Source organism: Pangasianodon hypophthalmus, chromosome 9 (genome assembly GCF_027358585.1).
Source record: "Pangasianodon hypophthalmus isolate fPanHyp1 chromosome 9, fPanHyp1.pri, whole genome shotgun sequence".
Lineage (NCBI taxonomy): Eukaryota > Metazoa > Chordata > Actinopteri > Siluriformes > Pangasiidae > Pangasianodon > Pangasianodon hypophthalmus.
In genome coordinates this window covers 717,017-735,320 of record NC_069718.1, presented here as the reverse complement: position 1 = coordinate 735,320, position 18,304 = coordinate 717,017, and the positions used below count along the sequence as shown (strand labels likewise).

Sequence of the window (18,304 nt, the reverse complement as noted above, 5' to 3'; positions counted from 1 at the left end):
CGTACTGGCAGAGCATGAATGCTTTATTTCCCAACACTGACGCTTAACAATGCCACGACTTCACAAGTATTTTTATTAGAGCTCTGCTTCAGTGCAATATTAACAAATTCAACCAACTCACCCAAAATTACAGCCTGAAAAACATTACATAATATTTCTTTACTGTGTACAACAAATCTCTTTTTATTGTAATTGACAATCTGCAAGAAAAAAAAGAAACAATTGCATTTACATATAAACATTGTTTACTGTACAATAATTAATTCTAACCCTGTGTTCACAAATCTTAACCCTGGAGCAAGCAGGCAAACAGAAGAATGTTTGAAATGGAGAGTGATGAAAGACTAGCTGAAGCAGAAAACAGTTCATGTTCTGGACTGATTGTGTGTGCAGACTTTAATCCAGTAGGACCTGAAGCATGCAAGAAACCCACCAACATCACTGTAAATCAACACCAGTGAAACAAGTGCAGTTTCTTCTACAGCTGTGTAACATCAGGACATGATCTAACCCCAGATCCACACCAGACATGAAGCAAGGGTCAAGGGTCACGTCAAGACCTCGTTCAATCCGCACCTATTCGATTTTAATCTGTTTTGACAACTCTTGTATTTGTTTTTTGTTTTCAGAAAGATATATAATGTTTAATGTTTGATAATGAATGGAATAAGCCTAGTTCCAGAGGTAACTGAAAGCTCTACTGACAGCTCCTGTGGAAAGCAACGTCCTCCAGATGAAACATGGAGTTCTGTGCGGTTTTTCATGGGAAGTTTATGAGTTTATGGAGTTTTTTCATTACATTTGAACGGTTTTCAGCTTTCTGGTGCTTGGACCCCTAATTACAAAGATCATTTCTGAGCTTCTGTGAGTCAAATACGACAGTCACTGCTTTCAGAAAAGTGAATTTCAGAGGAATCTCATGTGTAGCCTGTCATTTCTTGTGATTGTATTGTCAGACTTTGTGGAGAACCATGTGCCCGAAGGAATTCCCATCGTGATCCATGAACGCCTTCACTGTGGAGCTAATAATGTTAAAATGAGGTTTTGTTCATCTTTAATTATCGAAGATCAGGGTCAGGAACATGGCTTATATATCAAACAAAATAAGTTATATTCAAAGAAATAACTTCTTTATAAGTCTGAGGAGGAGAAGAGGCTCCAAGTAGAATTTTAGTTCCACTTCATTGGTAATATAATGTTCACCTTTCTCACAGTGGTTTAGTTCCTTCCTCAGTATGTGAAGCTGGTCAGTTTGTGTTCTACACTTTCGTCAGCTCTGTCTGTATTTGAGCCGAGACGGTGTGAATTACCGGAGTGTGCTTTTCATCTTTCCCACAGCAGCGCTTCCTGATGAGTTTATAAACAGCCACTAGCGGAATAACGAGAGCAGGAATTCCGGAAAGGATGAAGATGATGATATTGATCCACCAGGGGTAGTGCAGAACCTCTAAATTGGGGAAGTTTTTCTGTAAAAAAAAAAAAAAAAAAAAGACAAAATGTTTTTGTCACTAAAAGTGAATCAGTGTCAGTTTCTCTAACGAGCATGAAACAACATTTGTAAATAATTGTATTGATAGTGTACGTATTCTTTTACGTTCAAATCATTTACAAACTGTACTAGAAGTTTGTATTATAATACGTTATCGTTTCTATAGCAACAGCTCATTCACAGGGACATGGACAGTGGACGCTCTGCTAATAAAAAAGAGATTAAAAACTTATTTAATCTTGGTAACATGACAAGCTGGTTTTTTTATCTTATTAAGTTGAAGTGAGAGAATAAAGAGAGGCTGATGAGGGAACGAGTGTTTATAGCTGCTATAACGTAAGTGACAACAGGAACTCACTCGTTTTACAGACACTCCACAACCATAAATGAATAAAAGTCGTCTTTTTATAAATAAAAAAGTGTAATCATTGGCAAGTTGCTGTGGTGTGAGAGGAATAAAGCACTTGTGGTAGTGCTGTTATAGGAAAATAATCATCCTCAGTGCTGTAACAGTGACTCTGAGTGTTTAACTGCTGACGGGAAAAGAAGACGCGTGGAAGACGACGGTACGTCTGTGTGTTTAACTGTTGCTGCGTCAGGTTTGAGAGGACAGCCGTACCGAGTCAGGGTTCCAGGCGATGTAGGTGAGCTCCTTGGTGGCAGTGGAGACCAGGTAGAAGATGAAGATAACGAGAACGATGAGAGGACTGATCACTCGCCACGTGGCCTGCCAGAAGATATTGGGCTTGTGTCCGATCATGAACTCGATGTCTTTATTGAACCTGCGAGGAAGAAAAAACAGAACGCTAATGAGTGGGTGAGACACACACACACACACTCACACACACACACACACTCACACTCACACACACACACACTCACACACACTCACACACACACTCACACACACACACACACACTCACACACTCACACTCACACACACACACTCACACACACTCACACACACACACACTCACACACACTCACACACACACACACACACACACACACACACTCACACACACACTCACACACACTCACACACACACACACACACACTCACACACACACTCACACACACACACACACTCACACTCACACACACACACTCACACACTCACACTCACACACACACACACTCACACACACTCACACACACACACACACACTCACACTCACACACACACACTCACACACACTCACACACACACACACTCACACACACTCACACACACACACACACACTCACACTCACACACACACACTCACACTCACACACACACACTCACACACACACACACACTCACACACACACACACACACACTCACACACACACACACTCACACACACACTCACACACACACTCACACACACACACACACACTCACACACACACTCACACTCTCTCACACACACTCACACACTCACACACACACACACACACTCACACACACACACTCACACACACTCACACACACTCACACACACACACACACACACACACACACACACTCACACACACACACTCACACTCACACACACACTCACACACACACACACACACACACACACACACACACACACTCACACACACACACACACACACTCACACACACACACTCACACTCAAACACACTCACACACACACACTCTCAAACACAGACACACACACTCACACACACACACTCACACTCAAACACACTCACACACACACACTCTCAAACACAGACACACACACTCACACATTCAATCACACACATTCAAACATACATTTATTTCCTGAGCAAACAAAAACTGTAGAAACAAAAACCCCAGAGTAACAGTTCAGAGAGAAATACACAGCTACAACATACACACATCAAATCAAAACTAAACTAAACTAAAATAAAATAAAATAAAATAAAATAAAATAAAATAAATGCACACTGACAGGCCAAAGATATAGGATTTAAAATCTTCTTCTTTATTTATTATTATTATTATTATTATTATTATTATTATTATTCACTCTTTTCAAAAGCATTTTAATTTGGCGTTTAATTTAAAGCACATTCTCTATGTTGCTATTTATTTTTTTAATTTAATTTTAATTTCTGTCATTTTTAACTTCATATTTTATTTTATTTTTTATTATTCAATTTCTTTACTACTTAATTGTGCACATCTTCCACGTGTATGGAAAGTGCTCTATGAATAAAGTTGTGTATTATAATAATAATAATAATAATAATAATAATAATAATTTATTGTTAAGTATTAACTATACAAGAATTTAAATCTTTTGTAACTTGGCTTTGAATTTAATGTATTTTTAATCTCCTTTACGCTGATTTTTGTCTTGATACTTGATATCTTTTATTTAATCTTTACGCATTATAGTACTTAACATTTTATTACTTTATTTATTTTTTTACTGCTCGAGTGAACAGCACTTTGAGCTACGCTGTGCCGGGAAAGTGCTCTATAAATAAGTTGAGTTTTTTTATGAGTTTTGTTCATGCTGTGACACACTGAATCTGCATGAAGGTGATGTAGAAACTTCGTCGTAAAACACAACCGCTAGCACAAACACATCACAGCTACAAAGTGCAGCTCGACTAGCGACGCTAACGACATCAGTTTTCAGCTTGCTAGCAGAAAGAATATTAGCCAGTTAGCATAGTACAGTGCACAAAACATGCTAAAAGATAAGACATGACAGATTTTATAATCCAAACAGAACAAAGTACAGCTAATTCTTTATCTTCACTGTATTCAGAGTAATAAAACAGATCGACTGAGGACTTGTTGAAGTTCAACCGGCTTTAGCCTGTGACTAGCTACATCATGCTAATAAAGAGATGGACATGCTAGTGCATGCTAATGCAGCTAGCATGATTATCTGCTTCTAACTAGAATAATTACTTCATTACTCTACTTCAATACTCTTTCTTTCTTTCTCTCTTTCACTCTTTAAACCCCAATCTAAAGTGTAATAGTGACGCTGCTGAGTTCTGGATTGTGATTGGTCAGAAGGTGTTGATTAGTTTTCTATAACAGCAGCTCTGACAGTAGTGCAGCTGCACATCACAGGTTTATATTAATGTTCTATTTTTTAAAGAAAGATGTTGTGTAAGGCGTGGTGTGGTCCCCGAGTCTGACCTGTCTATCCCGTAGATGTAAGCCACAGCGATCATCTCACAGAAGGCGATGATGAGTAAGGGAATGGAGCCGGCGAATCCGTCGAACAGAGCGAGCCAGTATTCACCGGAACGTTGGGTGAAGATCAGAGCAATGGCAAACGACACCAAACAAACAATTCCTGAAATTCAGATACACTCAGTGTTTACTGTCTGTACAATAACGCTGCGTTCTCGCTGTAAGTGAACACAGCCATCAGGTATGAAAATACTACACCTTTAATTCTAAATTTTATTCATTAATTGCAATGTCAGCTTTTTAAAAATATTTTAATGAATAGTTACACATCTCAGGGCTGGATTCTGGATTCTGATTGGTCAGAAAGCATCGATTCACTATAAAAAAGTTACTGCTGATTCCTGAAGCAGTTCAGATGGCATCATTTTTTAATCTAAAGCCAAAACTAAATGATTAGCTCATTCTGCTCGAGTCTCCCGAAAAGCAAACAAACAAAATTTATACAAAATTTAACAATAAATAACAAACACTGATTGTTGTTTCCTGATCAAATCTGTGATAAAACATTTTTCTGCAGCTTTAAATGTTTGACCTGACGTGACTAACCCTGCTGTTGATACGGAAAAGTGGGAACATGTGGTCTTCTCATGCGTGTGGTGTCTGTATGGTGTATGATGAAGTTGGAGTCAAACGCCATGTAAAACTTACTCAGCATGGTCCTTAGTTAAGAAGGAAGGAGAAGCAAGAAGTAAAATATACGTCTGGTACCTGTTAGGACCTCTTTAGGCCATCTCTTGGGGAAGATGTTCAGGTCCTGCAGAGGCACCACGACGCCCTCAATGCTGCCGAACATGGTGGAAAGTCCGAGACAGAAGAGCATGATGAAGAACAGCACTGCCCACAGAGGAGAAATGGGCATCTTGGTGATGGCTTCTGTGAACACGATGAAGGCCAGACCAGTACCTTCTACTCCCTGGTGGAACATGGAGTAAGATGCTGATGTTACTCATAAAGCAAGATGCTAATTCAACTGTGAGGCTTGTTTTAAGTCGGACAAGAAGACATTTCTCCAATCCAAGATCATAGAAAATCAACAAACATACTGTGGGATGAGAGATCAGATTGTTAAATTGGGGCTGAAGGCCTCACTGTGCTTCATGTGGAGACGACGGCTGAGAGGGTTGCGTGAATACAGAACCACCTTCACAAGATTACAAACTCTTACACTCTCTGTGGTTTCATATTGGCCATCATGTATGAGTGCTCCAGTACTGCAGGTGGCGTTAAATAAAAATTTTTGTCAGTTTCCATGGCTACAGGAAGAAGGTCACCTGCTGCAAAGTGCCCACAGCATGAACTGTCATAAAGCGAAAGCTTACAGGCTTGGTGTTTGCCCAGCTGCCATGTGCATGCTAAGTAAGCTGAGATCTTAAGGGTTTAAAAAACTTGGAACCTAGTTGGTCATGGGGTCTCACCTGGCTGAGGAGATCCTGCATATTACAGGTCTTCAGATCAAGCCCCTGAATTATTGATGATGATGTGCTGTTGAGAGCCTGTAGGACTTCATCGTAGTTACTCTCGGTTATGTTTCCCTCTGGAAGGTCAAATGCATTCATGAGGGCCATGATGTTCCTATTTACCAACACAGAGAGAGGTTCAGCGAGGTTTGGTTTTGGTGGAACTCCTCAGAGGAGCCTTCTAAACATCTTGAAGAACACATTCTCACTCCACCATCAGGAGCCAGAGCTAGAGAACCAGGTTCAGAAAGGATATAATCACATACCCATTGAGACAGTCCTCAAACTTCTCCATGGCTCGGAAGCCGATGATGGAGTAGATGACGATGGCAGAATAAACTGACGTGAACCCGTTGATGATGGAGATGATAACAGCATCCTGTTCACAGTTGTTACTAAAAAAAAAACAATTTACACATGTGAGTGTAACACAAAAATAAGTGTGATGTATGCTTCTTGTTTGCTGAAAGAGTTACTCACTGTACGGAGTTGTAGCTGGAGAAGGAGATCAGTCCTCCAAAGGCAAGAGAGAAAGAGTAGAACACTTGGGCTCCAGCGTCCAGCCATGTGGTCGGATTCGCCAACTCTTTTAACTACACAAAATCAAATGGTTCAGTAAAATCTACAGGTAAAAGAAGTAAATTCTTAATTCAACCAGTGGATTAATCTAGTGGACTCATTGGTGATGCTAACACAAAGGGTTGAGGTGGATTATTATTGGTTCATGACAACAAGGAAGTTGGACTTTTCCGATTTGAAACTTCCTGCTTCCTAACTTATGCCACTTCAGCTGTTTGAGGTCAGTAAAAATGGATTCTCACATTAATCTAGCACTTGTTTGGCTTATAAAAACTCTCTTTTAAGAATGTGCAGAAAGAGTCTGGATTGTGGTTTGTTTAATTTAAGTGGATGTAGGATGCAGGGTATTTTAGATTTTCATTTGGAAAAATTTGAGCTTTCAAGAAATTCTGACTTTCCAAGTGGGAATTATAAGTTAAAGGTCAAAAAGGTCAAATGAATATATTCATATAAGGTTGGAAACTTTCAGGATGACTGCTAACATTCATGATGTTTATTGCTAGCCTTATTAATACTTTTGGTCAAGATATCAAGTCCAGATCCAGGATTATTCTTCATTAGAAGGGTTCAGTCCAATCTGTTAGATATTGACCTAAGATGCTTTATGCTAAATGCTTTAGATTTTACAATTACAGCTTCATTGCTAGAATGTTATTTTTTGCACTGAAGCTTAGCTTTACTTCCTGTAAAAGGTTGGTTTAGTGTTTATCTGCTGAAGACTGAACTGAAAGAACCGCCTGCCCTGACTGCTGTGTGAATAAGACATGTTCTTTCAGGGAGCATCACAAAGCCCAAGGTCGTGCTGTTAGGAATCAGAGTGCTCACATCTGGAGTGAAGAGGTACTTGATCCCGTCCACAGAGCCTTTGAGAGTCAGTCCTCGAATCAGGAAGATGGTGAGGACGACGTACGGCAGCGTGGATGTGATGTAAACAGCCTAGAAAAGACAAGAAGCCAACGCGAGAAGGATGTTTAGACATTTCTGAAAAATATCTCGTGTTTAAACCCCGCAGTGAGTCATGTTTAACTTTGGAACGCATGACTAAGCTTGAATGATGAATGAACGTTTCCTACACACATCAGTTTTATGGTGGTGGAAGATAAAGCACATAAACCTACTGACTGATCGTAAAACAAAAACGGACGTTGACCCGAGACACACCTTGTTTATCGTCCCTGTTGTCCTGCTGTCATGGCAGATTGGAATTGATTTACAGTGCTAACCCGCATTGTCTTCGGATGCAACGACAATAAAATTTTCTTACCTTTCCGGTGGTTTCAATGCCTCGGATGCAGCAGACCCAGAGAACCGTCCATGCTGTAATCAGACACAGAACCATCCACCACTGCAACCCGCCCGAGTCCTCGATGTTTTTCGAGATGTTCAGAGTTTCTCTGTACCAGTAATAATCCACAGAGGAACTGCGGGCGCATTCTGACACCACGGCTGTAGGGGGAGACAAAGAGCTCTAGACCTTTTCCCTCCAGAGTTGAGAAACATCTTCTCGAGGAACAGAAGTCCAGAGATATTTTGAAGTACTATTACTTACTACCAGATTAACACATTGGCATAAATAAATCTTTCCCAGACTCTCAGAAGTCAGTCTTGCTAATATGCCACCCAATGTAGTTTATTGATCATGTATATTTTCTTAATCGAGTTAGGAAGGAGTTTATTAAAAAAAATAAAATAAAATAAAGTAAAATCCAAGACAGCACCTGTTTTGTTTTCATTAATGGGACACTGACTCCATGGCAGTGGATCCTGGAAGGAGTTGAAAAAGTACCACATGACCCAGGCTATGATGGTGTTGTAGTACATTCCAACCATACAGGACACCAGCATGGATGCAGTACCTGTGGAGAAAGAGTTCAATTTACAGAGTCTCGTCCTGCACCCTGAGATCTCACTGTCTTCTCCTCTCCATGTTGAATTTACACTGTATGATTATTTTGGCCTGATTTTGTTTTCACAGTAAAAAAACTCACACCATAAAAGAATTTGGTCGTGAGTTAAAATCGGCATCTCAGCACGCATTAATTGACGGGATTAGGGTTAGAGTCGCTGCGACCAAAGACGGCTGAAGACAAAGGTGTGTCAGTGTGAGTGCTCGTCTAAAATCCACCAAGGACAGCAAACTTTTTTTGTCCATTTTTAATACTGATTTTTCAAATATTCCAGATTTCTGATTGGTGTATACTGTAGATTGAACAACAGACCTTATAATTGTAAATCGAAGTAATGTGTTTTTGTAATTAACTATTATTGAGCGCTAATCTCTCAGTCAGTCCCTTGATGTTATAATGTCCATCTTTGCTAATTTTAAGCATGCACTTCGTTCTATGATGATGATGATGATGATGAGCTTTCCATTCACTATTAATAACTGCTTTGTTTGTTAATTTTCTCAATTTTGTGCAAATTAGTTATGAACCAGTAAAGTGGCAAATCCAAATGATTAATGTGAATGATTCCTCGGAGAAATCTTATGGCTCATGTGGTGTGACGTTTCTTCAGTTTCCTGCTCACAACTTTAGTTCTTACCTGCAGTTAGTTCCTATTTACTGTTTGATGCAAAATGGAAGAAAAACTTATAAGCGTAGTTTCATCTTCTCCTGTCATATATGAGCTCTCATTAAATGTGAATAGAGACTTTAGGGAAAAAATAAAGCTTGGAAGGAAGGAGAAGAGATCGTTGATGCCTCTGGTGAGTGTATGTAGCTAGTACAGTTAGCTCGCTTTGCTAATCTAATCTGAGAACGAAGCCAAGCGTGTAAAGCGTAAATCACACACACTGATTAGTATTTAATTTGTGTTTAACTCTTTAGCTTTGGAAGATATTGGACAATTGATCGTAAGGTCATGAGCTCAAATCCCGGCACTGCCAAGCTGCCACTGCTGGGCCCTTGGGCAAGGTCCTTAACCCTCAACTGCTCAGGTGTATAAATGAGATAATTATAAGTCGCTCTGGATAAGAGCATCTGCCAAATGCCATAAATGTAAATGTAATGTAAGATATGCATATCATCAAAATGTTCAAATGATCAAAAGCTCTCATCTGAAAGTTGTTTATAGTTATACTTCTGCCTTGAACATCAAATAATAAATGAATAAATAAAGTGAATAAATAAAAATACAAAAGCTTTGCATAATATGAACACATTTTAGTGCTAAAACACTCAGCCTAGCAGCTAAGAAGCATACAGTCCACAACCTTCTTCTGCTTCCGTTCAGCCACCTAAATTACCCAGCGTTGTCCTGTAACAGTGTGTAGTGTACGATTCCGGACGTTCCACTCACCGACTCCGGACAAATACGGATTGATGGACCTCCAAACTCCGACGCTTCCCTTCCTCAGTCTCTGTCCGATGGCGAACTCCAGATGTAGGAGAGGAATTCCCTCCAGGACCAGCAGCAGGAGGAACGGGATCATGAACGCTCCTGCACACGCAGAAGGAAAGTGTTGGTATGCTTGATTTTGGATTTAGTACTAACTGTCTCTAACTGTCTGAGAGTTTTTTGAGATAGGACACTTTTCCAAATAAACCCCGAGGCTGGAAACAAGATAAGTTCCTTTATGATGATGAAAAAGTGGGAATTAACGGTACAGCTGGTGGTCGAGGGTTCCAGTTCCTCACCATCCTCACCGATTTGGGACCTGGAGAAGTTTGTGCAGGAGAATTGTATAATCTGAAGGAGTTAAATAGAACGAGGCCAGGAAAGGCTTTATGGGTAAACGGGAAGCATGTGTATTGTATAGGATATGAAGCAGTGAAGGAACAGGGGTCATTAATACGTAATGGCCAACAAACAACAGACAAGAAGAAGAGTTTTATCTCTACATGTTCTTCTGAATCCTGATCTTTTGATTGGTCAGTGGATGGTTTGCACAAATGGTCAATGACCTCAAGTGAACAAGACTCTTATCAGAAGATAGATTAGCAGTTAACCAACGTTATTATTATTATATTTTACAAACAGGTGAATCCGTAGGGTTACTGTAGCTTAATTAATGAAAATGGAAGTACAACCAGATCACTGATTAGATCTAAAGATACTGTTGCTTATCTCCAAACGTGCAGTAAAATAATCTGCATGTCTGATAGCGTGGCCTTGTGGTGATGATGAATTATCTCATGGTCACTTAGAGATAAAACAAAAAACTCGGCAGCTAAAAATCAGCTTTATCTTTTCTCTTACCACACTTTTATTACCTACTGATAAATGTATAAACATATGCTTGCTCTAGAGCTTTTTACACTAACAATCAAACAATATACAGCTCCAATATCTCCTGTTTTAATGATCGACATCGTCAGAAAATAACGACCAGAAGACGAGCCTTATAGTTAAAATGTTTCCAATAGATTAGCACGTCAGTGTGATGTGTCACTCAAATGAGACCTCACCTCATAAAGTGCAAAACATCAGCATTTTATTAAGCATCTCATTTTATAAGTAATTTATCTACACTGTAAAATCCACAGCGTATATGGGGAAGTTAATTTAAAACTGCAGGAGCTAAAGTAGAGCTGAGGCATGAGCGTAAGTCACAGTTATACGGTTTTATATAATTCTGTTAACTATTACTGAGCGCTAATCTCTCAGTCCGTCCCTGATGTTATATAATCTCTCTTTGCTAATTTTGGATGCATGGATGATGATGATGATGTTTAAGATAACGATCTTTCAATTCGTTATTAATAACTGCTTTGTTTATGCAAATTTTTTGCATTTGTTACACTGCGAGTCTGAGCTGTGACAAACTGACAGGAGGTTTTTTTTCTCAATTTTGTGCAAATTAGTTATGAACCAGTGAAGTGACAAATCCAAATGATTAATGTGAATGATTCCTTGGAGAAATCTTATGGCTCATGTGGTGTGACGTTTCTTCAGTTTCCCGCTCACAACTTTGGTTCTTACCTGCAGTTAGTTCCTGTTTACTGTTTGATGCAAAAATGGAAGAAAAACTTATAAGCGTAGTTTCATCTTCTCCTGTCATATTAAACGTGTATAGAGACGTTAGGAAGAAAAATAAAGCTGGAAGGAAGTAGCAGAGATCATTGATGCCTCTGGTGAGCGTACGTAGCTAGTACAGTTAGCTCGCTTTGCTAATCTAATCTGAGAACGAAGCCGAGCGTGTAACGTGTAAATCACACACTGATTCGTGCGTTATTTAATTTGTGTTAGTTAGCTATACAAGAGATATAAAGATATTTTCCCAGGTTCTGTTCCTAGTCATGTGTGGATCGAGTCCACATGCCTGCTTTTTGGGATGCTTGAATTCATTCACAGATTTTTGTTCTGCTTCTAGCAAGGCTAACATCTCCTGATGGTAGGATGAAACTTTAGACAGCTTTACAACTCTTTATCTGCTTAGTATACATACTGTCTTTAGTGCAAATCAGGGAGTTAACCATACGGTCCACAAGCCTGGACCAGCCCCTAAAGGTTCTAATTCAATCTCGATTTTAAATCCAAATCATCTAAATGGACTGGAATTGGATTAAAAGATTAAAAATGAAAACTAGTTTCTGTTGTTACAGGGGGTGAAATAGAGAAATAAACTCAGCTGGCGGTAAAATGTGGTAACGATGAAATTCTTCATTAGCAAGCTAAACATTTTATGCTATTTTTTGCAAAAGAACAGATTTAATGGCTTCACTGCAGCTTTTATGGTGTTTATTTATAAAGAATTTTGCAAACTGCACTGAATGTCTTCTCACTTCAATAACATTATCTATTTTGTGTAGATCCATGACATTATAACCCCAATTAAGTCCATTTCAGTTTACATATATATATATATATATATATATATATGTATGTATGTATGTGTGTGTGTGTGTGTGTGTGTGTGAGATCTTCCCCAAAACCTGTAAAATCCCAAAGCACTCCATCATGGACCACAGGACGTGTGTAATCGCTAGTATGTCAATATTTAACCATTATTCTCTTTAACTGTCTTCCAGCTCATTGATGCTGCACCCAGTTCTCAAATTATAACCATAAAAGTGCTCTTAATGGTACAACTGTGCTCCCTAAGGTCTAGGTGGATGTTCTAGGTTCTTCAACTAAAAGTACAAAAAAGGGCAATCTTAGAAAATAAACTGTCCCATCTAGTGTCTTTAAACCCCTGGAGAACCATGCAGAACCCTACAACAGAGGGTTTCCCTTTCAGAAAGGGTTCTTTTAAGAATCTTTACCTACTGAAGAAAAAAAAAATCATTGAGGAACCTGATACTCCATAATATCGCCAGGAAACTGGAACCATGTCATAGTCAGAGGGTTTCATATTCAGAAAATGTTCCTTTACACACCTAGAACCCTTAACCATGCAAAGAACCACTGAAGAACCCAAGACTCTTTAAAATCACCTTGACATAGTCACAAACACCACATCAAGTCAGGACTCTTTCCAACCCCCTGACGGAGAACCCAAAGATGACAGGTCCTACCTCCACCGTGGCTCTGACACAGGTAGGGGAACCTCCAGACGTTCCCCAGCCCCACACAGAACCCCACACAGGTGAGCATGTACTGAGCTTTATTGTCCCACTGAGGACGATCTCCAGCCTGGACCTTCTCCATGTCCTCCAGCTCAGCGTGGGAGGGGATTCGCTCCTCCAGACCCGGGTTCGGCAGCTTCAGCTTCATTCCTGCTCTCCGGAGAACTGCAGTCTGTGTATACACTGTGTGTGTGTGTGTGAGCTAGACTGAAGACGCCTCAGTGTGTCCTCCAAACGAGTGCTTCTCCATAAATAGTGACCTTCAGCACTTCAGTACTCCATGTTATCTGTGGATCCATCTGAGCGAGCGTGATAGTGTCAGCTCAGCAAGATAAACCTACATCCTTTACAACCGTGTGAAGACCCTTACTAGAACACACTCACACACACACATGGTGTAGATGTCCGATGGTGTTTACGTGGTGTTCAGTTTATCAGTGAAGGCATTAGTTAGTGATAAAACACACTTAAACTATGACTCTGTTTTTAAATCATCAGCCCTTATTCCCACACACACACACTCACACACACATACACACTCACACACACACACACACACTCAGTCACACACTCATACACACACACACACACACACACACTCACACACACACTCACACACACTCACACACACACACACTCACAAACACTCACACACACACTCACGATGACAGTGCAGTAATTTTATTAGATATAAACATATAAATTTATTACGATATCAGCACTAGAAGTTGATTAGTTTTTTTAAATTCATTAAAATTTCCTTATTGTCCTCATGGCATTGACATGGACGCCTCATATTTAACCACATGTTGTGTATTTGCAAAATCTTTGCTTAAAAAACAAACAAACAAACAACAGCAAAATCCAGCAAAAAAAAGTAAAAAAGAGATAGGTTAACCTTTTTAAATGGTTAAATTCATGCTTTCTTTGATTTAATGTGGATAACGCTAAAAGTTTAATTGTTAATTGTGCTGTAATCGTGGAGACACCTGGATATTTTCCAAGCCTGTAATATGTGTTTCAGATGTGCTACATCCTGTTCAGTGCAGCTACAAATCAATCAGTAGCACCTTTACATGATCAGTATATTCAGCTGTAATGATGTTCAACAGGTGAAGCTAAACGTGGAAGAGCCTTCACTGAAAGCTCTAAGGGGCTTTTCACACTGCGCTTAACCCCGGGGTATCGTCGTTCTAATCCCCGCTATTAACCCCGGGGTATCGTCGTCCTAAACCCAGCTTTTAACCCCGGTTTATCGTCGTTCTAAACCCAGCTATTAACCCCGGGGTATCGTCGTTCTAAACCCAGCTTTTAACCCCGGTTTATCGTCGTTCTAAACCTCGCTATTAACCCCGGGGTATCGTCGTTCTAAACCTCGCTATTAACCCCGGGGTATCGTCGTTCTAATCCTCGCTATTAACCCCGGGGTATCGTCGTTCTAAACCCCGCTATTAACCCCGGGGTATCGTCGTTCTAAACCCAGCTATTAACCCCGGGGTATCGTCGTTCTAATCCCCACTATTAACCCCGGGTTATCGTCGTTCTAATCCCTGCCTTTAACTCCGGGTTATCGTCGTTCTAAACCCCGCTATTAACCCCGGGGTATCGTCGTTCTAAACCCCGCTATTAACCCCGGTTTATCGTCGTTCTAAACCCCGCTATTAACCCCGGGGTATCGTCGTTCTAAACCCCGCTATTAACCCCGGGGTATCGTCGTTCTAAACCCAGCTATTAACCCCGGTTTATCGTCGTTCTAAACCCAGCCATTAACCCCGGGGTATCGTCGTTCTAATCCCCACTATTAACCCCGGGTTATCATCGTTCTAATCCCTGCCTTTAACCCCGGGGTATCGTCGTTCTAAACCCCGCTATTAACCCCGGGGTATCGTCGTTCTAATCCCTGTCGTTCTAAACCCCGCTATTAACCCTGGCTAGAGGAACGTTTCATTCTTGTGATTTTGAAGCAGGGTTAGTACGGCTTTTTACTTGAGGTTATTAAACTGTGCTCCGAAGGTTTTGCGGTGTTAACCCCACACAGCGGTGCCAAAGCTGTACAGTGTGAAATGATGTGGTTTTAAAATGTTACAGCTAGATGCTTAGTAACAGACATCTGATCAGAAATTGAACAGACTCGTGCCTCGCATCACGTGCTCGGTACAGTCACAGAATACCCGCGTGTTGTGTAAACAGAAGTTTGAGAGAAAAATAAAAAGTAATGTCAAATCGTGACAAAATTATAGACATACTCAGACAGTTTGTTTTAGTAACCTAATTAACATAAAATTAAATCAAGCCGAATGCATAGCCAGCACCGTTGATCTGAAGCTAGGACTGTTAAATATTAGATCTCTTACATCTAAAGCGCTTATTGTTAATGAAACCATTACTGATCAGGAGTTTGATGTACTGTGTTTAACAGAAACGTGGATTAAACCAAACGAGTTTGTAGCATTAAATGAAGCTAGTCCTCCCGGGTACAGTTACATACATCAGCCCCGTCTAACTGGCAGAGGAGGAGGCGTCACAGTCATTTATAATGATAATCTAGCCGTCACACAAAAACCTAGTCATAAATTCAACGCATTTGAAGCTCTTTATTCTAACATAACATACGTAGCCACTAAAAATAAGTCTACCCAGGTGATTCCAGTAATTATTATTTACAGACCCCCAGGGCCATATTCTGAATTCCTATGTGAATTTTCAGATTTCATCTCTAACCTGGTTGTTTCTTTAGACAAGGCATTAATTGTTGGAGACTTTAATATTCATTTTGATAATCCAGAAGACCCTCTGAGAACAGCAGTTGTGTCCATTCTAGATTCAGTAGGGGTTAATCAGAATGTAATAGGACCCACTCATAGTGGTGGTCACACTCTTGATTTAATACTAACATTCGGATTAAATATAGAAAATATAGTCTCATGTCCACAGTCTGAAGCTATCTCAGATCATTACCTCATCTCATTTAAAATGTGTATTAATCATAGTATATGCACCTTGCCACGTCACCATGTCAAACGTACGTTCACGTCAACAACTGCACAGAGTTTTATCAGTAATCTCCCAGATTTATCAACCATGATTGGATCACCGTCTGATCCCGAAGAACTTGACCAGGCAACTGAATGCTTAGAATCAACGTTCTGCAACTCACTAGATAAGGTAGCTCCACTTAAAAGAAAAATAATTAGGGAGAAAAAGCTAGCACCCTGGTATAGCGATCACACACGAACTTTAAAACAGACCACTCGAAAACTAGAACATAAATGGCGTCAAACTAAATCGGTAGTATTTCAAATAGCATGGAAGGAGAGCCTTCTGAGCTATAAGAAAGCTCTTAGTGCTGCTAGATCAATGTATCTCTCCACCCTAATTGAAGATAACAAAAATAATCCTAGATTCTTATTTAATACTGTAGCACAATTAACTAGGAATAAGACCACAATAGAAACACGCACACAATCATTATATAGCAGCGATGACTTCATGAATTTTTTCAATGGTAAAATTGAAAATATCAGGCTAGAAATTCAGACTATTAATTTAAAACCAGAGTTTTATAACTAACCCTGTAGATGATAATATAATAATATCAGATCAACAACTACAACGCTTTACTCCCCATGAAGAGACTGAACTAATTTCACTAATTTCTTCATCAAAATCATCAACCTGTATGCTAGATCCTTTACCTACTTGTTTCCTCAAACAGATAATTCCTGAAACAATCAAACCTCCTTTAAAGATAATCAATTCTTCCCTTAGCATTGGCTGTGTACCTAAATCTTTAAAATTAGCAGTTATCAAACCCCTGATTAAAAAACCTGACCTCAATCCCTGTCAGCTGTCTAACTATAGACCAATATCAAACCTCCCCTTTATTTCCAAGGTCCTAGAAAAGGTTGTAGCACAGCAGCTATGCTCACACTTACATAGGAATAACATTCATGAAATGTATCAGTCAGGATTTAGGCCTCATCATAGCACAGAGACAGCGCTGGTTAAAGTGGTAAATGACTTACTACTGGCCTCTGATCAGGGTTGTGTCTCCTTGCTTGTGTTGCTTGACCTTAGTGCAGCTTTTGATACCATTGATCATGCTATTCTCCTCGATAGACTAGAAAATGTAGTAGGCGTTAAGGGAAAGGGCCTTTCCTGGCTCAGGTCTTATTTGACTGATCGTTATCAGTTTGTAAACGTAAATGGTGACTTCTCTTCTCATACTAAGGTAAAGTTTGGTGTCCTGCAAGGCTCTGTTTTAGGCCCACTGCTCTTTTCTTTATATATGCTACCTCTGGGCAAAATTATCCGTAAACATGGTATTAGCTTCCACTGTTACGCAGATGACACACAGTTGTATGTTTCAGCAAAGCCAGATGACAGACACCAGCTTAATAAAGTTGAGGAATGTGTAAAGGACATTAGAAACTGGATGCTTATTAACTTTCTCTTATTTAATTCTGACAAGACAGAAGTACTTGTACTAGGACCACATGCAGCTAGAAGTAAGCTTTCTGATTACATAATAACTCTGGATGGCCTTTCTGTTACATCATGTGCAGCAGTAAAAGACCTTGGTGTGATTATCGACTCTAGTCTTTCTTTTGAAGCTCATGTAGATAATATCACTAGGATCGCTTTCTTTCATCTCAGAAATATTGCTAAAATAAGAAATATATTGTCACTACACGATGCAGAAAAATTAGTTCATGCTTTTGTTACCTCTAGGTTGGATTATTGTAATGCCTTACTGTCTGGATGTTCCAGTAGGAGCATAAACAAGCTCCAGTTAGTCCAGAATGCAGCAGCAAGAGTCCTTACTAGAATCAGAAGATATGACCACATCACCCCTATCTTATCCACACTGCATTGGCTCCCAATCAAATTTCGTATTGATTATAAAATACTACTATTGACCTATAAAGCACTGAATGGTCTCGTGCCACAGTACCTGAGCGAACTTTTGGTCTTTTATGATCCGTCACGCCTACTCAGATCAAAAGGTGCAGGCTATTTGTTGGTACCTCGAATAGTGCGTGCTACAGCTGGGGGTAGAGCTTTCTCATA

At 39.8% G+C, this 18,304-nt stretch overlaps 1 protein-coding gene across 1 annotated transcript; it reads right to left on the bottom strand.

Moving 5' to 3' along the window:
* Window positions 1-56: 56 nt before the first annotated feature.
* LOC113525260 (sodium-dependent neutral amino acid transporter B(0)AT1-like) lies at window positions 57-13,647 on the bottom strand. The gene is made up of 12 exons (XM_026911735.3): window positions 13,184-13,647; window positions 10,026-10,166; window positions 8,444-8,581; window positions 7,990-8,171; window positions 7,551-7,661; window positions 6,627-6,739; window positions 6,413-6,541; window positions 6,105-6,261; window positions 5,398-5,602; window positions 4,633-4,792; window positions 2,109-2,271; window positions 57-1,466 (listed from the first exon to the last, which is right to left on the bottom strand). Exons 1-12 carry the CDS (start codon window positions 13,380-13,382, stop codon window positions 1,260-1,262), a joined length of 1,905 nt encoding a protein of 634 aa, XP_026767536.2. The 5' UTR covers window positions 13,383-13,647; the 3' UTR covers window positions 57-1,259.
* Between the last annotated feature and the right edge of the window lie 4,657 nt (window positions 13,648-18,304).

Coding starts and splice junctions, on each gene's coding strand:
- LOC113525260 (XM_026911735.3), bottom strand. CDS start 13,382: ATGAAGCTGAAGCTGCCGAACCCGGGTCTGGAGGAGCGAATCCCCTCC. Junction 6,740..7,550: donor AGTACCTCTTCACTCCAGAT/GTGAGCACTCTG, acceptor GATTTTGTGTAG/TTAAAAGAGTTGGCGAATCC. Junction 5,603..6,104: donor TGCAGGATCTCCTCAGCCAG/GTGAGACCCCAT, acceptor ATGTTCCACCAG/GGAGTAGAAGGTACTGGTCT.